Source organism: Simochromis diagramma, unplaced genomic scaffold (genome assembly GCF_900408965.1).
Source record: "Simochromis diagramma unplaced genomic scaffold, fSimDia1.1 OVJJ01000293.1, whole genome shotgun sequence".
Lineage (NCBI taxonomy): Eukaryota > Metazoa > Chordata > Actinopteri > Cichliformes > Cichlidae > Simochromis > Simochromis diagramma.
The window spans coordinates 1,978,820-2,002,894 of NW_024386801.1; the positions used below are offsets into that span (position 1 = coordinate 1,978,820).

General features: G+C 37.7%; 1 protein-coding gene across 4 annotated transcripts; it reads left to right on the forward strand.

Moving 5' to 3' along the window:
• The first annotated feature begins 7,652 nt into the window (after window positions 1-7,652).
• Window positions 7,653-23,732, forward strand: cracr2aa (calcium release activated channel regulator 2Aa). Of its 4 annotated transcripts, none has more exons than XM_040025044.1 (19): window positions 7,653-7,839; window positions 8,846-8,985; window positions 10,187-10,582; window positions 12,035-12,146; window positions 12,227-12,407; window positions 14,524-14,670; window positions 14,919-15,009; window positions 15,117-15,212; window positions 16,223-16,410; window positions 16,898-16,969; window positions 18,008-18,053; window positions 18,211-18,290; window positions 18,403-18,748; window positions 18,878-19,010; window positions 19,281-19,362; window positions 19,618-19,732; window positions 19,884-19,985; window positions 20,640-20,716; window positions 22,374-23,732. In XM_040025044.1, exons 3-19 carry the CDS (start codon window positions 10,373-10,375, stop codon window positions 22,459-22,461), a joined length of 2,166 nt encoding a protein of 721 aa, XP_039880978.1. In that variant the 5' UTR covers window positions 7,653-7,839; window positions 8,846-8,985; window positions 10,187-10,372; the 3' UTR covers window positions 22,462-23,732. The 4 variants fall into 4 exon arrangements, with proteins under 4 accessions (XP_039880978.1, XP_039880979.1, XP_039880976.1 ...); XM_040025045.1 differs by having other exon boundaries at window positions 8,875-8,985; XM_040025042.1 differs by lacking the exon at window positions 8,846-8,985.
• Window positions 23,733-24,075: the final 343 nt, after the last annotated feature.

Here is a 24,075-nt window from a genome sequence, read left to right on the forward strand (position 1 = left end):
AGGTTTCAGCTGCTGGGGGTGGTGCAGGTACAGGGGATATTTTCTGTGCACTCTTTGGGCAACCTACACAGCCTACTTGAGTATTGTGGCTGACCGTTTCCATCCCTTTATGACCACATTAAACTTTCTGATGGCTGGTTCCAGCAGGATAAGGCATCATGTCACTCATTTCAGCTCAAATCAACCTGGTTTATTAAACATGACAGTACGTTCACTATATTCAAATGGCCTCTGGAGCCATCAGATCCCAGTCCTATAGAGTCTTCATGATGTGGAACATCAGATTTGCATCATGGACATGCAACCAAACATATTGACAGTAACTGCATGAGCCTATCATGTTACACTGTTACAAAAAACATCTTTAGAAAACAGTAATATTCCGGCAGCTGGGGCGCCAAAATACTACCGTACAATAACAGAAAATAACTTTCTCATGAAAATACGGTTATTTCCAGTAATGACAATACAGTTTGTTGCGCTAATTTTACATGGGATCTTGCCTTTTCAAGTGATTTTAAACATTAAATTAGGAACATGTTAATGTGATTAAACAAGGAAATTATCTATAAATAGGGAAAAAAAACAAATCTTAAAAAAACGGTAATATTCCGGCAGCTGGGGCGCCAAAATACTACCGTAAAATAACAGAAAATAACTTTCTCATGAAAATACGGTTATTTTCAGTAATGAAAATAGAATTTGTTGCTCTAATTTTACATGGGATTCTGCCTTTTCCAAGTGCTTTTAGATTAGGAACATTTTAACGTGATCAAACAATGAAATTACCTATAAACAAGGTCAATGAATATGGCAATATGAATCATAATACGTAAATGTACAGAAATATACAGTTAACAGTTGGTTTAAATGATGATGGATTGCATGCCCTGGGACAGACTGACAGAGGGGCACCATTGGCCAGAGGGGCCGATGGTGCAATCACCATCGGCCCCTCTGGTTATCACCAGTAGGTGAAGACTCTTGACCACGGACACAATACCGAGAGTGTCCGAGCCGGGGCTCGAACCGGCAACCTTCTGATCACAAGGCAAACTGCCAACTCTTGAGCCACGATCGCCCTAAATAGCAGTGATAATAATACTTATGTGATGTAACACAAGCTTATAGGAATCATGTTATATACTTTTCCATAGCATTACATTTGAATTCAACAGTTCACTCTTTCAAATAACGCACAGATATTTGTGAAACCATGATACATTTGTGAATGTATTTTAACAATCTAAATATGCATATGTACGGACAGATACATTTAATAATCATGAAAATTATGTTTTATTACATTACAGTGAGTTAACGTTAATTTACATTTGAAATGTGAAATCAGTCTATTTACGTAACTTTGACGATATTCTAGAAGAACAGAACAAAACTGTGAAATGCAGTAAAATACTTTTATATTAAGATTTTTTTCTTCAGTACAGCCATACCCACGACCTTGTGGTTGTTAGTTCACATTCATTGGCCGATGCTTAGCGTCATGTTATGTGTCCCAACATCCAATGGCATGTCACATTGTTTTCATAGCCACACCCTCACCCCAGGTGCAGAGGCCTATTTCTGTTCAGGAATGTTGTGAATACTTTGAGATTTATATTAATTGCAATCCCTACCTCTACATTTATTTTTTAAAATATATAATTAGCACAGTGTGGCCGTGCAATGTTTTATATATATATATTTTTTTAGTTTTTATTCCTATTAATTATATTTTCACTGGTTATCTCTGAATTATTGAATCAGACCTGGATGACATGTAATTTTCAGCAAAATTATAATTCAAATACTCCTTTAATTATTGATTATTCTCATTAATTTTCTATCATTTTATATAATTTTCCATAGTATTACATTTGGATTTAACAGACAAATATTTGTGAAATGATGATACATTTCTGACTGTATTTTTACAATCTAAATATGCATATGTACAAAAAATATATATTTAAAAAACAAGTAAATTGTGTTTTACTATATGTACAGTGATGTTATGTTATTTTACCTTTGACATGTAAAATCACAGTCTACTTATGTAAATTTCATGGTATTCTAGAAAGACAGTACAAAACTGTAAAATATACAGTAAGATACTTTGACATTACTATTTTTTGGAACAGTGTAGTATAGACCAAAATATTTGAGGAATATTTCCAGGAAGTTATTGAATTTGTGGCATAAAGAACAAAGTATTGAAATGGACATTTTGATAGATATATAAAGGTGTTGGTCTATTAAATTATTAAAATCTGCCTTTCTGCCATCCTACAAAAACACAAAAGCTCTGTCATGATGTGACAAATGTCAGGAAAAGCAGATTAAGCATTTTATCTGAAAAATTCTAATTTTGGGTGTATCCCTTCCTTCAATTCCCTTTAACACAAATCTCAGACATCGCAAAACAGGTCTTTATGATTGAAATAACACCTGCAATTCATTTCTGCAAGCAGCATTTATCTTGAAGTTATGTTGGCCAGAAAATTGGCTTTTTTTCTTCCTTCTGGTACAGAATTCCACTCCTGTGGGTTGTAAAACAGGACTTGTGAAACCCCAGGCCAACTAAAAGATAAAAAAAGATAATGTTTTCACATGCATGAGTTACGAAAGGCTAAAAATAAAGAACTTGGGGTTTTACACACCATAGTCGGTAAGAAACTGGGAAAATGATTCTGCTCAGCTCAAGCTGTCAGATATCAAATGAAAAAAGTATTTTATCAGAGTCAGATAGATCCCTCTTATTTTATTTCATCAAGCTGGAAAAGATTATTGGGCACAAATGGGAAAATAAGAACTAAGTTCTTTAAGACTCTGCTTACCGACCGAATCTGGTTCAGGTGATATTATCTAAAGCCAAGCAGGACATGCTCAATCTCAAGTGGAAAATGAGTGTGGTCATTGGGAACATTTGAAGAACAATAGAAAACACATGTTCTATTTTCCTCTGGGAGAGGGGCCGTTTGCTTGGCAAGTTTCTTATACGTAATCATATTTTCTTGGAGGAATTCAGGATCAACAGGGTGTGGAAATCCCTGATACAAATATACAATACCAAGATAAGTAAGAAGATTTTCAGCATTTCTCATCACCGTAGGAGACTACTACTCAGTCGCAGATAATCCGAAGACACCAACTATATTCGCTATATGGTAGCACTGACGCAACAACGGCAGCTTTAGAAGCTTTCCACTATTTCTGTTAAAATGCTTCCCCTCTCTGCAGAAATCCTGTAAATGGAGCACATAATAGCTTGTCTTGCACAATAAGACTTTGTGTGATAAGAAGCGATACCGGCAGCATGCTTGCTTTGCATGCACAATATGCCGTTCCAACTTGGCAACAGTCAAAAGCCAGTTTGCCACATGACTGCACTTCAACATTGTCACAGTCTTGGAAAATATGTCAGATGGGTCAGATCTATCATCCCTGCGATGTAAAAAAAAATATGGCAGTAACAGCACACAGAGGGACAACATGAAGGATGGAGCTGTTTGTGAACAGAAGTTTTGCTGTAATGGCAAATTAACCATAGTTCCCAGACAACAGCACATTAAAACCAAATCAACATTTCCATTTTAGATTTACGCTCCCACTGTACGAAGCAACGAGTAGAACATTTCTCTCTAAAAAATAATAGGACTTCACACAAGCTATCATAAAGGACTAGAACATTAAGGTTTTTCAGAGATGTGGAGATGAGAGAATGGAAACGCTTAGCTCACGCAGATCATTAATTGATTCAAGAATTTATATACAGCTAATTCCCCACTATCTCCATATCCAGAGTCATTAGTGAGAACTTAAGTCTACAGGTGCTGAGGCATCTTTCACATTAACATGCCTTTTTTAGAGAGCCACCTACAGGTTCCAGTAAGACAATGAAATTCCAGTGGAGGTTTATGTTCGAGACAACTGTCATATACTGAAAACCCCCCCAATACATTTTGCATTACAATAAACATGAATAATTTACCTACAAGCAATGATGACTTCAGCATGGCAACTTAAGTTGATCATTTTTAAAACATGGTTGTAAGTGCTTATATAAAAACACCCATATACTACAGCAATGACATTTATGCATATAACCTGCTAACCAAGCTTAGACGCTTTAGCTGACGACCCAACCCTCCACCCTCTGCAGCATAGCCCAAGAAAAAACACTAAAGATGAGTCTGCATGCAGAGTTCAATAAGTGATGCCACAGTGGCTATGTTCGTCTTTTAATTCATCTTTTAAATACAGTTTGTGGTCCTCACCACTTTGTTGTCAACAGCTATACAAATGTTTTGCTGAAATCCGATTGTTTTTTGTGTTTGGCAACAAGAAATGGCAATTTCATTTGGCTACAAAGTGCAAACTTGCCTGAGATGCTTGGTGAGAAGATCGTTTGACATTTATATCGAAATCTGTGGGGGGGAAAAATGGAAAATACTGTAATATCAATTTTTGCAGTGCCCTCTGGCATTACATTGCCACTTTATTTTCTCTTGTCTCAGTCTTGCTTCCTGGAACAGATAACTCAAATCCTATACTGCGTCTTCAGATGAGAAGAAAGAGAGCTACGAGTAAAGATGCACCCTGTGCCAAAGTCTTTCTGGCAATTGTTTTGACAAAAGAATTTATTTAAAAAAATAGATGCATTAGTTGTGATGTGATTAGTTGTGATGATGATGAAGATGTGTTTATGGTTATTCAGACATAAACACACCATCACATAATTTGAGCAGAGTGTTCAATGCAATGGCATGAATTATAGTAAAAGAAGTCAGGGAACTATCCCCAGTTATTGTTGCAAACAGACTTATCTTTTAATTAAACCTAAAAAACAAAACAAGCTAAAGTCATGTCAAGGCCATGACAAAAAATACAAGTGAACCTTAAGAAAAAGGGCAGTGAAGGAAATGAAGCCTGAATGCCAGTCTTAAATGAAAGAGGCAAATGCACTGCCTACATTTCACTGTGTGTTATACTTGTATAACCATGCATGTGACAAATAAAGAACCTTGAACCTTGAACCTCGTAGCTGTCAAAAATGATCTAAATCATTAGATCAGAATGGGGGGAAAAGAACCCTTTAAAATATGGATGTGAGAGTTTTGAATTGTTTATCCAGACAGTGATTGTGAAATTATAAGGATCAAGTACTCTCCATAAAGTTTTTTTTTTTTTTTGATGCAGTACAAAAATGTGTTTTTCAGTTTTTCCTGGGATACATACATAATAAAAACCCAGACCCACAGTCTCAAAGACACAGCAAAGGCCAAAGCTTTAAATGGAAATGCTGTCCTCATGCATGCACTGAGACAAGGATATCTCTGATCATAGCCAGCATAATCCCAAAGACATTGAAAGACCACTAAAGCAGTGGCACAGATGACTCCAGGCCCCCGACCACACACCCCCTCATACTTTGAGATGCAGAACAGAATGAAAGTCTCCAAGTGTGATGTCAACCCTTCCGAGACCTTAAACCAGAGCTGTGCGGTGACAGTGACTATACACGTCATCCTCTCTTCTCCACCAGTCATCTCTTTTTGTGAATGTGCACTAGTTCTTCACTGTACTGGTAAAACTGGCTCCTAGATTTCCTATTGTAGTAGATTTCTGCATGGCTATGAGAACAGAGACTATCTAATTTTTGTTTTAGGTATCAACTTTGCATAAAAACACATACAAATACAGACTTGAAACTACATAAAACATTGTGAAATATATTTATGTTGGAATCTTCATTCATGGAAGAAATGTGGGCTATGGCATTGATCATTACTCAGTGTCCCCCAGTGTAAACACATCTGGCTCTTAAATCTCAACTGAAGCATCACTTTGCATGCATCTGCTTGCTGCAAATCAGCCTTTCAAAAACATCCTCAAGAGGAGGACACTGAAAGCTCAAGGGCTCTCATCATTGTCACACATGTGGAACATCCATGTAGTTTCAGTCAGTGAAATTGGAAACTGTGACAAACATTGCCTGGGAGAGTGCTTTCACACCTGTTTGGCTGCTGCACAGACACATTTTTATGGTATATTATAAGGCTTCCCCCTGCAGCTTAGACTCACTAGTTATAAAAGTAGGTCCAAACTCATCTGCACCATTTATTAGAAAACACCAGGCCAGATGGACAGCCAAGAACTTGCTGGAGTGTGTTGAAAGGTCAATAACTACTATAATATCCTTTATAAAACCAGCTTAATAAACATAAGTTTCCTGTTTTATGATGGCAAAGCTGGTGTTGAAAAGTGTTTGAGTTCATGTCAGCAAATCTATAACACATCCTGTAGTGCCCTCATCTGTTACTCATTGGTATTACAAAAAAAAGAAGATAGAAATGAGGTTAATTTCTGTTTTTTCCTTTTAATTCAGTTCAGTTCATTTTTATTTCAAACATTTCAAACATGTGCCTTCACAATCATTACAAAATATCATTCCATTATTTGTTTGAAAAGGAGTAGGCAGAAGTATTTACTTATTTGTCCCTACCCCCTCAAGTTTTACCTCTCATTCATTTAATTTTTTTTTTTAGTCTTAAATTATATAAACAACATATGAAACAAAAGTAAAGCAAAACAAAACAAAACATGCATAAATCAAAAACAAGAAATTAGCAAGCCCCACCACAGTATAGTTTCTTTATACACAAGTTATCGAAAAACAAACAAACCAAAACAAAAAAACCAAAAAAGAACCACAGCACCATTACCAATTACCATTAATAAATACTTTAGAGGTACTTTTGTCTATTTTTGCTTCACTACATTTCAGAGGTAGGTTTCATTACATGACACTCGATTACATGTTTTTTTTTTTAAAGTTACCCAATGCTTTTAGTGGTTAAAAGGAAAATACAGATTAAATCGCCCAATGACATGACAATCACCTGGCTATTTCTGCTGCCGAATCAGTACGAATCAGTACTATATATACTGTCAACCTCAAGCTAGTGCTTGAGGTATATATAGGTAAGGTATATATAGGTAAGGTTAACCTCAATGTACAGCTTGGGCTCTGAAACAGAGAGGCCAGACTGTCACTCTGGAGTTAGCACGGCTATCTGGTTAGCTTCATTCAGGTGATTTTCAGTGAAAAATATGTTGAGGCTCAAGACCTTGAATTTCAGAGTACAAACAGGCCTATTTTTTTTTTTTTTACATAAATTGGCCAATATGGTGTCCCTACCCTAGTCTAGTTAAACTCGCCCAATATAAATAGAATCATGATTGTGTTTAGTTTATAATTTTGTCCTTGATAATTTTCCAAATAAAGTCCTTCATCAGTGTCTACCATAAACAAAAATGTGAATATCACTCACACAATACGATGGATCTTGTGTAGACATAAGGATTCGTTACACGTAAAACCTGTAACACAACCTGTAACACAACGACACGACCTCTCTTTTGTGTCTTAAAACAAGCAGCGACTGCAGGGCACATTCTCTTACGAATTTGGGTTATTTCCTCATACTTTACAAAGTTAGTGTAGTATGAGGAAACACTGCTACTACTACCAAGAAAGATAACACATCTTACAAGATGTATAAGTTTCCTCGCGGATGACGGTGGCTCCTGAGTGGCCGCTTACCGCGTGTGGACTTCCTTGTTACCGTTGCTACGGTTACCAGCGATGACTTGGCTGAAGTCCCTCCCTCCGAGTTTGCCCCGTCAGTGCTGCTCACTCAAGTTCCTTTACACACACACACACCCAACCACACAAGGGAGTTTATAGTAAACAGTGAACTTCATATGAAGCGGATGAGGCTGATACAGCGCAAGATATTTATTTTCTTCTACTTGAATTCTACTTTTTAGTCACGGGTACGTACTTTACCCATCCCCCGCTAAATACTTAGTAACAGGTTGCACATTGTCGTTGCTGCTAGCCAAACGTTACAACTGTATGTTTTCGGGAAGACTTTTTAATATGTTCATGCAGTACGTTTGTTTGCACTGTTGTTATTGCAGTATTTTTATATTGAGAAGATTTCAGTTGCCGCAGGAAGTTTTACAACATCGGAAATGAAGTAAACATTACGTTTTAACTTGTCAAGCCACACGTGAACTGAAACCTGAGCTATTCTTTTCTCTTAGCTTTGTCTCGTTTACCACAAGCGTTGTCGTCGCTTTCTTTTCGCTATATGTACAATGTGCATGTGACGATTAATTTGACTGCTTGACAGGTGTAACTGGTATTTATTTAACAAATTGAAGTTGGACACACTCCACCCTGTGGCGGAAAATCGACGGTTGTTATATTTAGATGCTGTTGACTTTTTAGGAAGTTGAGTGAATATGTTTGTTTGGCAGCCTGTAATACGTGAAATATTCTGCCGACACATGCAGCGATATAAAAACATTGGTTGACTTGGCAGAAGACAGGAGGTTATGACCCGCTGAACTTAAATAAAAACAGTCCCAGTCATTAGTTTTAAGCTGTGCGTTAAAATGTATTTTCTGTAAATACAGGTTCAAAATAAGTGTGACACTTAACCAATTTTTATAAGAGGAAGAAAGCAGAGGACAGTTTACATGTTGTGAAATATTCTGAAGATGTGTTGCAAAAAAAGTCCACTTTTTTTTTAAGTCAACTTGTTAAAAATTTTCTCAAGAGGATTATTATTAGACTTTATATTTAATTGTAGTTGTCATGAACAGGTCTGAGAAATGGCACCTCAGTTTTGCCAGTTATTGATCTGTGACAGGCTAGTTGAAAGAATGGAAAATAAAGGTTATGACTGTTGTGTTTAGTTGGAGACCAACAACTTAAATTGTCTCAGTCTAGCCCTGACCACAATGTTTGCTTAAATGTTGCTAACTGCGGTAGCTCTAACAGCTGTGACATGCCAACCCCAGAGACAGATAAGGCAGCTATGCAAAGCAGGTACCTTTTATGTGTTTAAACACTGGATCTTAGGAAAAGGACAGTTTTCTGGCAGTGAAAACAAGGATCCAGGCATTACTTAGGTAGGTTTTTTTAAAAAAAAAAAAAAAAGTATTTATTTGTTTTCTCTAAAAGTATTGACAACATTTCCAAGTTTTAACACAGGAGGCATTAACCTTGTGTGCTTATGTGGTTAAAGGCTGGAACGATTATAGACAATATTATTGTTGATATTATGAGCCTGAGGAAAAAAGAGCAATTCACCTTAGTTCTCTTTCTTGTTTCCTCTGAAATTCTTAATCATTGTCTTTTGCATAGACCTCATGAGGCTTGACATGCTAAATGTTACACAATTGTTGCATATTAAACAATAGCTAATATTGCTTACCAGTTTATGCAACCATTGAGATGGCTGAACACCAAATGCTGTAATAGATAAATGTAAAAAGTTAAATCTGTGGTAAAATGTTTACTTTATCGTCAAGGTTTGCCAAACCAGTTTAGATTAAATATAATACAGACATTTTTAAGTCAACTTTATGAGCAAAGCAAATATGAATCATTTGACTTGCCCTTAAGTTTGAAGGTCCTTCCATGTGGGTTTGCCAGTGTGTGTCTGAACCTGCTTTCTCATCTGTTCTTTTACCTGCCTACATGCATGTCAGATTTTTCCTCTGTCTGTTCCACATGTCTGCATTTGCGTAGGTCATCACACACAGCTTCAGAAGCTGCCGTTTATAAATCGATTGAGCAAAGTCACGGTGCACAAGTTGAAGGCAGTCTTCCAAACCAATGCACACAGAACTGTTGTCTGCATAAAACCCACCAGTAATAGAGTAATCAGTCAATATTTCCTGGTAAAAACCACCCTCGTCATACCACAAGTTTCAGCTGCAGTTTTGGGTTTACTTGTCAGATGACATTACTTTCAGCAGCAGCCGTCATCCCTGAATGTAAAGAGAAGAGCAGCAGTAGTTTTAGGTGTGCAGCTAGTACTATGTTAGTCAAAAACAGAATCAGGATTTGTAGCAGAAAGAGAGAAAGGAACTACACATTTTAAATGAGTGATTCTTGTCTGTTATACGATTGTAACCAATTAATATTAGTTTAATTAGATGTATCAAACAATCTCCCTTTTATAGACTTCATGTTTTCATGTTTGCACTTCATGCAAATCTCTAATTTCTATACAATTTTATGTACTTTTGCATATAGAACAACAAAAAAAGATATATTTAATGGGAAAGCAGTCATAACTGAACACTCTTTTTGTCTCTCTCATAGGTTTGAGCTGGTAATTAAAGAGGTGGTTGCTAAGAGATGACAGTCGGTGACATTGGTGAAAGCCTCAGATGTTCAGCAGACTGAAGCTCCACTCGTTTGGGATCTTTTTCCTGCACGCCTCAGTCTGTACCTGGCTCATATGAAGGACGTGGCAAACGGTCTTCTATCAACAAACTCATAGTTACCATGGCAGCTTTTACTGCTCCATTTGCCAACACCAGTGCCATGAACTCCATGTTGGCCCATACCGCCTGGCAAAGCCAAGAAAGCAATGATGAGGCAAGTACGAGTGGGAACGGGAACGTTGGACAGAACACTATTCTGGAGAAAACCCACGAGTTCTTCCAGATGTGCGACATCGAGAACAAGGGTTTCATCACCCGACGGGACATGCAGGTGAGGCTTCTGGTTTAAGGACGACTGATAAAGTTCTGCTATCTTTAAACTAGTGTTATAATCTGTTTTAACATTACTAAAAATAATTTATTTCATAGTAGCCAGCAGAAGAATTAGAAAACATCATTACTACCAACTTTAATCATTCCTAATCAGTTACGTTTTTGCACTGTTTCAATCATTATTCTAAAACCACAGTTTACACATCACATTTTTATTGTGTTTAAAGATAACAGGTCATCATTTATCCAGAATAATATGCAGGGATGTGTCCGCACACTCATTAATGATGCTGAACAGGACACGGATACGACATGCACACCCTTTTCAAAGCGACATAATAGACACTCAGAGACAGAGAGCCATGCGGAAGCTTTGTCATGCAGCTCCTCCACTCACATTATTGTGCAGATTCATTTGCCCCTCAGATATTCATCCAGGCCACGGCTTACACTTTGATGAAGCACTTCTAGGCTCTTGCTCTGAGGAGGACAAACACATAGAAGATAAGCTTTGATCTGCGGTTTATGATAATGGTTTCTAATTTAACTAGTAATGATGACGAGAGTCCAGTCCTCAAAATTATTTCTATGAACATCTGCACTGACTGCTCTCTACTTAAAGGCAATACTTGTCGTGTTACAGGGTTTGTTTTCACACTTTGCTTTCAGCTGACAACGACTGTGACGATATAACGGCTAAATAAACAGCGCTGCTTAAGTTTATTTTCACTGTTGACATTGTCATTTCAGTGGCTGAGTCATTTTCACTTGGTTTCACAGCTTAAAATACATTTCCAACCACGACCACGAAGGGGATGGCTTTACAGTTGAACTGTTTGCCAACATAAGGGATATGTTCTTCAGATAACACTTCACAGGAACAGCTGATAGTTGTAGAAAGATGGTATCATTTCTGTGTCCCTGCCCTAGATTTTAAGGGTGAGCATCAGTCAACATTTGCAACAGTGTAAACATCACATAAACTCAAATTGCTTGCAGAGGTGTGGCTGTGTTGGCTTTTGTTAAAGAAAAGAAGTTGCTGTCATGTGCAGTTCTTTAGGAGAATCTCTCTTTCCCACGTTCCTTTGGATTAACCTTTTAAAGCCCTTAAATTCTGAAAGATTATGAGAGATTGATAGTCTTGCATCGCCATCAGTTCCAGTGGAGATGCCAATGGTCACAAACTGAAGGCTGTAGCTACACGAGAAAGATTGTTTCACTGCATGAGTGTGAAACGGTGTTTTGCTAAACAAGATATATATCTGTTAAAGAAGCTCTAGAGCTTATTTGGTTCAATTTAGAATCACCAGGAATAAAAGGAAAATAACCTGACTGTTCCTTAGCTCACAATTTCCACTGCGCACGACTTCTCCTTATAAAACTCTACTGTAAAGTTTCAGTACTAATAATGTCCTTGAATATCTGCTGTATTTTCTGTCTTGATTAACAGAGGCTGAACAGTGAGCTTCCTCTAAGTGCGGAGGAGTTGGAGAATGTATTTGATACCCTTGATTCTGATAACAACGGATACCTCACCCTGGAAGAGTTCTCCTCCGGCTTTAGTACGTTTTCTCTCTGTTTCATGTTCAAATAGGAGCATCACACTTCTTATTAATCATCTAAGCTCTTGATCTTTTTTTAGGTTCCTTTTTGTTTGGTAATACCATTGCTGAAGAGGAAGTCATGGGGGAGAAGAACAGCTTGCCAGAGGTCCTGTACCAGACACACAGAGAAGAGGGCCTGGCAAAAGCAGAAGAGGATGAGGAGGAAAAACACTTTTGCATGCTTATGGAGAGCCTTGGAGCCAACAATGTCTTTGAAGAGTGAGTACCGTATGAGTGTCTTTGCACACCTTTGTGCATTTTGTACATTAAATTTGAAATGAAAACCTATTTAAAGCCTGACACTTTAATCAGCATGAGAAAAACTTTGTTTCCTCTTATAAGCAAACCTCTTGCCTCTTGGTAGAGTATGTCTGCTTAAAATTTCAAGTCATTTTTATATGATTACATTAAAAACATAGTAATTTAGTGTTACGCCTTAAGATTTTCAAAGAAACTTGACTTTCTCAAAATCTTTATACTTAAAACTGCCTTCACAAACCTCATTAATGTAAGCTTTCATGTTTTTTCCTCTTTCATGACTGCTTCTTTGTAACTGCTGTTGAGGTCTGTTTAGAGTTTTCTTTGTTAGCATGAAAGCTATGTAGTGACAGACTCTTACGAAATGCATGACTAGACTAACCTTTAACAAGCAACTCTAACTCAATAAAAGCAAACAGTAGTGGAGGTGGATGCCAGACTTACACATCCTGTTGGCTTCCACCTACCTGGTTAGAGGTGAACAATGACGTTTTAGTTCAGATGAATTTGTGCAGCACTAACTGATATTGATTTTGGGCAGACCTGGAGAATAAATATTTCAAAATGTTTCTGACTTTCTTAGTCTAATAACTTAAAGGCATGTTGATAAGCTGTTGTTGTTCTGTTCCATAGTAGGAACAGAATGTAACAGGTTATAGATGTTCCAGAAATCAACACTTGTTGCTTTTATTTAATATATTTTTCATTTTGTGTAATGTACTGGGATATTTATAATTACAGCTTTTTGTATTTATTAGAGCTGTTATTATATTTTCCATATTTTGTAATATATTTGCAATATATAATAAATTGTATTATTTAATTTAGTTTAGTTAGTTGCTATTATTACTGTGTTGGAGAAACTGTGACCACATAATATCACTGGGATGAATAAAGTGATTCTGATTACAGCCGCTTAGGAGGGCATTGGGGGCTCCACCTGCATTGACCTAAAGCTGTTTGGTCTTTGACCAATATTTAGCAATTTCAGGGTCTGAAGGTGTGAAAGACTTTCAGGATGGAGAACCTTCACACAGCAGCTTGTGACTTTCAGTATTAGTGTCCCATTTCAAGTCAAATGCTATAATTTTGCACCAACTACATGATACCCACCTTAAAGTCATTGTTTGTTTGTTTTTTAGCACCCAGATAAAATAAACTGAAAATAGAGTTAGGCGATCTAAAATAAAATACAGCAAATTTTATAGCAAGATAAACTAAATGAGGGAAATAGAGATGAACTAACAGTATAAATGTGGCATGTAGTCGTTGCCAGGGAACAGAGGGGAACGGGAACATTTCTGAAGAAATTCTGAGTGTGCATATGGTACTACAGGGTCAGTTGTCAGAAGACAATAGGCCGTACCAGGTTGTATGAAGACCAAATCAGAAGCAAAGGACCTGCTCAGAAGCTGATTAGTAAAAATCTGTGAGGAGAGGTTACTATAGCGACTCCTGCCAGTGGCGGTGGTTGGGGGTGGCATACACTTCTGTGTACCTCAGGGTCAGACACAGAGAGCTCGCCAAACAGAATTTAAGCTCTGAAGCAAATGCTTTCCAAGCAAAAATCAAAAGTTGTATCGTAAGAATTCCTTCACTGTGAACAGCTGCAACTTCTCGTCTAGAAAATACTAAATTTTCATGTTTGTAGAGTTTATTATATGGACGAGGTGACAGTGTAAAAACAACCTCTGACTCTGATTTTCAGACTTAATGCTATTTCTGTTTTCTTAATGCATCGGTTGTAGACATTGAAGCACATAAAAAACATTTAAACCAGCATGAAGAGCGTTATAGTTAGATTCTTACAGTGCAATAATAATTATCGATTTCTCAAGGTTAAACATAAAATATCCTTTTAAAAATGATGTGATTACGGAGGAGCTGCTTTTCTTCATTGTTATTGTCATGTGCTGTTGCTGTGGTAAAATCTCTAACGTTCCCCACCGCATTACTTCTATTTTTCTTCCAAATAACGGTACTTATTTCCTCATGAACCCTTGTGACAAAGACATCTGATATCAGTAAATGAATTGGCTTAGCCTCTGCAATTATCTGCTTAATTTTGTCCCATCAGTCCTGCTGAAGTGCGCAGTCTGTGGGCCCAGCTGCGCCGGGATGAACCACACCTTTTATCCAATTTCGAGGACTTCCTAGGTAGAGTGACATCCCAGATCCGAGAGGCCAACCAGGAGAAGAGGGAGATGGAGAGTGCTCTCAAAAGGTCAGAAAACATTCATGTATATTTGATGCAGTCGTCATGAAAGGTTGAAATATTATTGGAGGTTTTTCAGATTTGAATGACTCACAGTGCTGCGACAAAGCTCCTTAATCACTGTGTAAATCATTTACAGAAGCTTTTTCTCTCTAGTGCATTATTATTTTAGTGACCAATTTTATAGATCTGTTATGTCAACAGGGTTATTTATATACATTGCACAATATTATATCTAACTATTATATCTAAATCAGGAAAGCAGCAACACATGATAATGAGATCCAGCGACTATACGAGGAGATGGAGCAGCAAATAAAAAGTGAAAAGGAGAGAATTGTGCTGCAGGTACAAAGCAATCACTGGTGTTTTCTGTTAGAGTCGACTTACCTTTGCTCTGTCAGATGTTTTGCATTTTAATCTGACTTTTCAACTTTGTTCTTTGTCCACTGAAGGACTATGAGCGGTTTCTGTCTCGCAGTCAGGACCTGGAGCTGCAGCTGTCCCGTAAGGAGAAGGAGCTGGAACAACTCTTCCAGAAACAGAAAAGAGTGAGTTGAATTTAGCAGAATGATTTCCTCCACTGTCCCACGCTGGAGTATTTAGATGAAATCTAATAGAGAGAAAATAAATTACAGATGAAACTCTTTAACCCAAGTGAGGTAAATTCAGTTGTTAAAACATGTGAGACGCGACAGATAACAGAATGGAGTCATAAAGTAATTCACTCTTCACCATAAATGCTAGACAGATAGTAGCAGGTTATATCACATCTTTATGCTTTTATGATTAATTACCAAGCTGAAAATTAGTTCTGGTCATGCTGGTTTGCTGTTTATGCAGAACAATCAACCACACATCGTAATGGCTGCTAAAGCTTAGGCAGCATCCAGTCTGATATTACTGATTATTCTCTTTTACTGGTTTATGCACCGAATGCACTCCAGACCACAAGTGTTTGGGCAGTTTCACATGGCTCTGTCAGCAGCACCAACATTTTAAAACGAAGGCATGAATAATGCAGTAGGAAAATAACTCAACACAGTGTCCAAAAGTTACAACGCGGAAAACCCAATTTTATTTTTTTCTTTGTGCATCTTTGTGGCATTTTTGACACCTGTGGGATTGTTATTCTCCGCAGACTTTGAGCCTCTAGTTGAAACGGCACAGTGTTTTATCCTGTTACCTGAATCATAACTGGAAAAATGCCTAAAGTATACAAGAGCATCCTGCACGCTCACATTCAGACAACTCCTTTAAAGCGTATTAGACAACGTCACATTATTTATAAGGACAAGAATCCTAAACAGCCGGGTTAAGAGGCTGTATAATCATGACTGCCTAATTTAATCTGATCTTAATGCAGTAACATATCTGATGTTACTGTATCCTAGCTTCATGCTGTCTGCTAATAGAAGTTAAAGTTGCATCAGGCATTTATAATGAGTATTCATGAAATGCTGTCGTATTTAAGGAGACAGTGTAACCAGTTATATTTATCTATCTTATCTGAGGTGTCTTCTTTTCCTTTTTTCTTTTTTCGCTACCCACCTACCTCCAGTTGGAGAGTCAGTGCCAGGAACTACACAGTGAGCAGCATGTGACCAAGGTGGAGAATGTGAAGTTAAAGCAGACAAATGATGAGTTGGCACAGGAGCTGGAAAACACCTCCCAGGAGCTGATGTTGGCACAGGAGCAGCTGAGTTTACTGCAAGAGCAGTCCACACGACTACATGAAGAAAAAGAGATGTAAGCGATGACTGATCTCGGTTTATCTGATGTTTTGGTACCTCGAGCTCTTGGTCTCTCAATTTCTTATCTGTTGCTGATTGATTAGGATGCAAAACTTTGATACTGAAGACATAAATATAATTTATAAAAACAAAGTAATGTCCACCATACTTTTTACTGCCGTCATGCAAACCCGACGGTTAATAAGCTATTAAACATCTAAAAATATTTACAAAAGTATAGGAACTCGTAGAACTCATACTCTTACTCATATTGTAAGTATTTCTGATTTCTTTGGCATTTATTCTTATATATTGAATTTTGTATGAACCCACAGTCTGTCAGTTGTGGGTTTTTTTTAGTTTTTTTTATTACTGATGCTGTAAAAACTGTCTCGAAACACTATAAACTTGTTCAAGTCATATGTGAGAAGTGTAAATGCAAAATACAGTATAATGCAATCACAGAGTATTAATAATCACTGATGTCTTGCTGTTTAAAATAGAGAAATATACAGAATAACTGAAGGCCTGCAGAGAGAGCGAGAAAGTCTCCTTAAACAACTGGACCTGCTAAGGTATGGATCAGAGTAAAGAAGGTACAGCTGTACATGTCTGCTTTAGAAAGAATTGGAGTGTACAGAAACATTACATGAGTTTTGGGTGTTTTGTCTCTATTTCTTTCCCACTGATGAGCTCCAAAGCCAATTTTCGCAACCGAAACAAGTTATCGAAAAAAGTAATTTCTTTCTGTTTTCATGTGAGATTTGTTGTTTAACTAAATCAGAACAGCACTGAGGAGCAAACATCTCAGTTGGTAATTCATCTTTTACAAGTGTACCAGTCCCATAACAATGAAAAACTGATTAGTTTCTCAGCCTCAAAGCCTTTTCAGAAGATGAGTTTTTGATCATTTAAGGCTGCTTTTGAAAGAAATGTTGCTTTACAGTAAATGACAGCGATTCCTATCCGATTATCCAAAGGCTTTTTTCTGTATCAGCTCCAGACCGCGTGTTTGGACGGTTTCACGCCTCTGTCTGCAGCACCAACAATTTGAAATGAATGAATGAATAATGCATCAAGAAAATAACTCAACATGGGACAACCCCTTTTTTTGTATTGCATTTTTACGTCCAGCATGATCGTTATCCTGCACAGTCAGTGGGCTTCCATATGAAATGGCACACTGTTTTATCCTGTTATCTGGATCACTGGAAAGTATGCAGGAGCATTCTGCATGCTCACATTCAGCCAGCTCCTTTAAAACGTATTAGACAACATTTCTGTATCGAGCATTACAAGAATCCTAATCATCAGGGCGAAGATGTGGCGTAATCATGACCGGTGAATTTAATCTGATCTTAATCTGACCGAGTTGCGTTACACTTGCTGTGGACCGAAACGGCAGCAGTCGCAACAACAACGACACATGGGCTGAAGTGTCTGAACTGAATCTAACAGAGAAAAGTTTCTGCTGATGATTTAAGTATAAAGAAGGTTTTTCAAAAAGATTTAATTTGAAGAACAAAGAAATTGCGCCTTGTATATATTTGAATGTTTGAACCACTTTGACTGAAGTTCTCAGTCTTTATTTTTTATCCCTTCTGTCTTTTCAGGGAGATGAACAAACATTTACGAGATGAAAGGGACATTTGCTATCAGGTGTGTTTCGTGTGTGAATTTCATTCCCTTGATTATTTAAATTTATCCTCTCAGTTCATTTTATTTTTGCCCTTTTTAAAAAGATTGCAAATACAGTATATATATAAAAATATCAGACTCTCGTGCCATATTGCAAATAAACACTGTGACTCTGCAGAAACCAAAGAATTCTAAAACATCGGGTTTGAAGCCTTTAATTGGTGTCGGGAAACGCATAAATACAGATGTCTTCAAAAGGTAACAAATGTCATTACCTTGAATGGAAGGCAAGCCAAAGCTTATACAGCCTTGGCTATTTATTTTATGTATTAATGTTTATTGTATGTGCAATGTTACTTTCTATCTGCAGTGAGGATGAGGAGGAACTAACCTCCAGCTCTATGAGGCACCGCTTAGTCAATGGGTCATGCCAGCCGTTTTGTGCAGCACAAGCAAGAGGCCAAGGACATCTCCAGAGAATCATTTCAATTGAGGAGGACCACCTCCCCTCCTTCCTGATTGACTGTCAAGTCCAAACCCCACTTCAAGAATGCAATGAAGGAAAGAAGGTCTCAGATAATGAAGACAATATAGACTTGGTGATGAGTGATATTCATGCTCGCATGTCTTCAGCCTCGCACCAACAAAGCATGGAGAAAATGGAAACCCCCTCGTCTCCGAGAGGCCAGCCTGTTGGCAAAGAGAACAGCATGAATGTAAGCTTCGTCACGCTGTTGTAGCGTCAACTTTCTCACACGTGCAATATGCGAGCCTTTGCTGACTGGCAATAAAAAGCGAGTTCTCATATTCTTTAGGTCTTATTCCTGTTCGTCCTGTTTCTTTAGGAGGAAGTTAGCACTTTAGCACCTGAACGCCTCTTCAAGATCGTCCTGGTAGGAAATTCTAGTGTTGGAAAGACCTGCCTCCTCCGACGATTTTGTGATGACGCCTTCCACCCCGGCACCTCCGCCACTGTGGGTACGTATTTTATAGTGTAAACAGACATTAGCTGGTTTAAGAAAAGCATTCGAAGCTCTGTGGTTGACCTCGAGCTTTGTATGCGTTTGCCTGCACAGCACTAAATGTAACAGTTGGTTATGACAGTTTTTTTCTCCTCGGGGTGCAGTGCTGTCAGCAATGAACGTTCAATCCAGGGCTGAAATAGCCTTAAACACGATCAAACTGTAAAGTATAATAACCTTTGGCGTTATATGCTTATGATGTCATTTGTTTTGTCCGAATGTGCAGGTATAGACTACAGTGTAAAAACAATAACTGTGGATAACAGCCAGGTGGCGCTGCAGCTGTGGGATACAGCAGGACAGGAGAGGTGAGCTTTTCAGACACTGTCAGGTGTGGATTTGGCTGAGATCTTTAAACTTTCTAATCAGTTCTTATTTTTTTCTCTAATGTGATCAAATGTTCTCAACTAACAGAAGAGCAATGATCAAGCAAAACGTTTTTTTTCTTATGCGGTGACAAAACATTCGCATGTTTTTACCCTGAGTAAAGAGGCAGAAAAAGTACTTTTCCGTTATGTAAGCTGTACCCATAAATTTGCTACTTCCTGCTGCTTGTCCTGCAGGTATCGAAGCATCACCAAGCAGTTCTTTCGTAAGGCTGATGGTGTGGTTGTGATGTATGATATCACTGCCGAGGAGAGTTTCACAGCTGTAAGACAGTGGCTCACTAGTGTTAAGGTAAGGCAGTACCAGTCACAAAAACACCACAATCCCATTTTTGTGTTTTGCTTTATTTTGCTTACCTGCTATAAAAAACAAACAAATTACATTAAAAAACAAAAAAACAAGGCTGTTTTAGCCTGTGCTCTTCCCTTAACTTGCTTCACAGGAAGGGGCGGGTGAGGACATCCCCGTCATGCTCCTGGGAAACAAAACAGACAAGGAGACTCAAAGAGAAGTTCAGAAAAGTATCGGCGAAAGATTAGCCAAGGTCTGTGTCTGTTGTTGCTGCTAAGCATGAGATTCTGTTTTAGTCACTGTTAGTTTCTGGTCAGTCATACTACAAATGAAAGAAACATGAAGAAAAATTAAAAGAAAAGAATTAAAAGAAGCATGAATGAATAATTAATATTCATAATTTAGTTTTTTTTTTATCCTTCTAATCTCGAGCGAGTGTTGTAGTTTCTATAGTTACTGGACAGAGTCTTGTGAACTAATATTGCTATATAAGAAATGTTTCTTTCTTAGTGCTTTTACAATTTTAAGTGTAGGATTTATCGTCTACATTTCTCAAGGTAGCACAGAAGTCATTGTAGAATAGAATAGAAATATCCTATTTCCCCATGATCGGAAGGTTGGTGGTTCGAATCCACTGAACAGCTACCCTGAGGTACCCCTGAGCAAGGTACCGTCCCTACACACTGCTCCCCGGGCGCCCAATGGCTGCCCACTGCTTCACTGAGTGAATGGGTTAAATGCAGAGAGGAATTTCCCCAAGGGGGTCAATAAAGTACACATTCTTTCTTTTACTGTCCTTCATTGGATCATTGGGGAAATTCATGTGTTCCAGCAGTTTTAGTTTTAGTCAAAAGTTTTAGATTTTCTTGTAAGATTCTTTTAATCTGTCACCTTTTGGCTCTTTCAGGACTGCCAGATGACGTTCTATGAGTGCAGCGCCTGCTCTGGGTACAATGTCGTGGAGTCCATGGTTCATTTAGCCAGGTGAGCAAAAATAATGACATTTCAGCAACATTTTGCCCTGCAGGAAAACTTCAGTTTGGCAAACTGTGGAGTGATTATCAGTGAGACTCTTCCTGCACCAATATACATCTTTATATGTGACAATACACTACTTAACAAATTTATTAGACCACCTGTAATAAAAACAAGAAAACAAAAATATATTAGAAACATGTTATTTAATTTAAAAAAAAAAATGAATCCACATTTTTATAGCCAAGTTTGAGTTGGCACACCGGACTTCTTACTTATGAGAAGTCAATAATTAATCAAGCTTAATGTTTAATCACTAAAACTTATTTTTCTGCTCATGAAATGGCAAATGGCCTGTACTTGTATAGCGCTTTACACGTTCAGTGAAGGTAAATAAATAACTGTAATTTGGCATTAAAAATATAGTTTCAGTTACACAGCTTGAGCATACTACTGGATTAACCATTACAAAAACATAAAACATTTGGTATTTACCACTACTTTTAACTGGTAATTACTGTGGTAAGTACTGTATAAAGACCTAAGTCAAATGTTTGTAACAATAAGAAAGCAGTCACGTAAAATGCCCAAGTGAAAGTAAAAGAGTAACAGTAACCCGTTTTATGAAATTACTGCTAAAAATCAGGATACTGTAGGTTTGTGAATCTAGACAGCATTATGGTGTGAGTGAGGATTATGGTTCTGGTCTTGGACACAAGAAACAAAAGATAACAAAATGGTTACTAGAATATTTTTCGTTCTCTGAAAACGCAGTGAGGTATCTCACCATGCGAAGGGCCCTATGGCATGATCAGTCCCTGAAGCTCCAGTATCACGCGGCCTGTCCAAAGGGAGCCCTGTTCTGCAGGCAGTAGAGTCTAATAAAAGTATGTGATAACACCAGCACTTGTAAGCAAGGGCCCACGAGTAGCCTTATGTCTGATGGAATGCACTCACAGTTATACAGGAGGTTTCAGTCCTTGGCAGACATACGCCACCAGCCAGCTGCTCCTGGGGAAAATAAAAAATCACGAGTGAGAGCTCAGGACATGGACTGGTTGAACTGGTTACCTTTTCAAACATCCCTAGCGCCTTATCACTATCTGGCAAATTACACAGGAAGATAATGCATGCCGTGCACAACAATGAAAAAAAGGTTCCTTCACACCATCTCTCAAACGTCAGCACTTACCATTATGAGCCAAACGTGTACTGTAGTTAGCACCCAAGTATCCTGAGTGGTTTCTGTCAGTCCTCAAGGGGGGAGTCCATGCACAGTGTCAGCAGCAGCCACAGACCACGAATGTAACACTAGAGCGTCAGAGATACCCACTGCCATGCATTGCATATAGCAGCACTATTAGCACAGGTACTCTGACGTGCTAGTCTGCAATTTTTGCTGTCAAATAAAGTAACTTGTTACGACATCTTAACCACTTACAAAACAAACCCAAATGAATGCAAGTGGAATTTACATCATGGTTTCACCAGAGGACCCTTCCCATAGTGAGAACAAACTAATCACTGATGAAGACAGAGCAGAGTTAATGCATATGCACGTTTGCATTTTCATAGCAAATCCAACTCCAAAGGGCGAAGCGCATCGTGATGCACATCAAGGCTCCTGTTAGAAATTGCTACATTTTTGTCTCATTATGTCTCGTAGAATTCTGAAAGAGCAAGAAGACCAAGAAAAGGAGAAGACTGTCCATCTCGTCAGTATCCACTCAGAGAAGAAGAGATCCTGCTGCTGACAGATAAACAGTTGACACTTACACAGAAGCACTACCCTTTACGTAGATACACGTTGTAAAAGTGTGATCACGTGTGCAAGCGAGAACATATCGTGCTGATCGTCATCACAAAATTGTTTACTCTTTGCATTAAAAGTTCTCTGTTATAAATGTGTGATTTGCCAAACTAGTGACAGTTTAAAAATCACTTATTCACGAGGATGAAGTAAAACACGAGTCATAGCTAGTATGTGGATTTCCCTCCGTGGGTCAGATGTAAATATCACTGAACAAATGTTAAGCTAAGTTCACTCTTTTTCAAGTCAAACTAGGACATTTTTAATGAAGGATACTTACTCACAGTTGAATGTAACTCACAAATTTCCAATATTTAATAATCTTCCAAAGGCTTTGTGGAGTTTTTGCTTTTAATATATGAATTCAGTGTTTAAATGTTTCGTCTTTACATCTTTTTCAAACATTTCAGGTGGACTTAATAGTGTGAATAACTGTAGCATTGTCAAACAACATTGCATTTAACACTACTTTTGAAAAGCCTTTGGTGTTCAGGTTTAGATCGCTTTTTAAGTTCGTGGTTAGTCTTTGGACCAAGATTAACTGTGGTGTTAAATAACATTTCGGGATATTATGGTTGCTCCACTTGGTGAACTGCAGTTATGTCTTTTTAATGAACAAACAAAAAATGTCGTTTAGTATTTGTCCCACAGCTGTTATTGTTGATGTTATTTTATATTACAGGTGTTGTTATAGCAGTACTGCAAGTTACTAGGCTACCTGTGTATTAACATGACAACTCATCTCAGCTTTATTTTGAAAGACACACCCTTGTTCCCAAGAGACCAGACAGTTGACAAATATTTATTCAACTTTTCACTTTATTATGTTTGGTGCCAAGTATTTATGAAAATGATATTCCTGTAACTTGATATGTAATTTGTAACAATGTGGTTTTGGTAAAAAAAAAAAAAAAGTACTCTCACTAACAGTGAATCACTACTGCCAGGATCTTGCACATTACTCTAATGTAGACATACATATGTATATAAAAAATGGAAATGGCGATAACTTAATAATAGCTATGTGTACAGTTTATGTGAAAAGCACGGGAGGACTTTGTTTCCTTTCTGGCACCATGAAATAAAAATATATTGTACAGCATCACCTGGTGGATATGTTTGGACATTGCAGTTTATTGAGTTTTCAAACTTACAGTACATGACAATATGTGAAACAATATATTCAACAATAAAAAAGTAATATATGTGCAATCAGCATGCTGATTTAATAGATTTTTTATAACTTATTCCGTCGCCATGTTTGTGTTTAATAAGTCGGATGTTTGTCCGAATATGTTTTCTTTCTGAATCTAAAGGTGCTCTTTCGATGCAGTATTATTATAGATAAATAACCTTTAATTTGAATTAACTGTAAGCATAAATGACTCGTGATATTGCTTATTTGTGCCAATAGCTTTGATCCTGTACACACGATGATCCTGTATAAAATGCACACGATCAAAGCAATTATCAAACCGTGTGCTCTCAGAGGGATTTTATTATGATGATCTTCATTCACTACCAACATATGCACACATTGTACATTTTGCTTAGAATT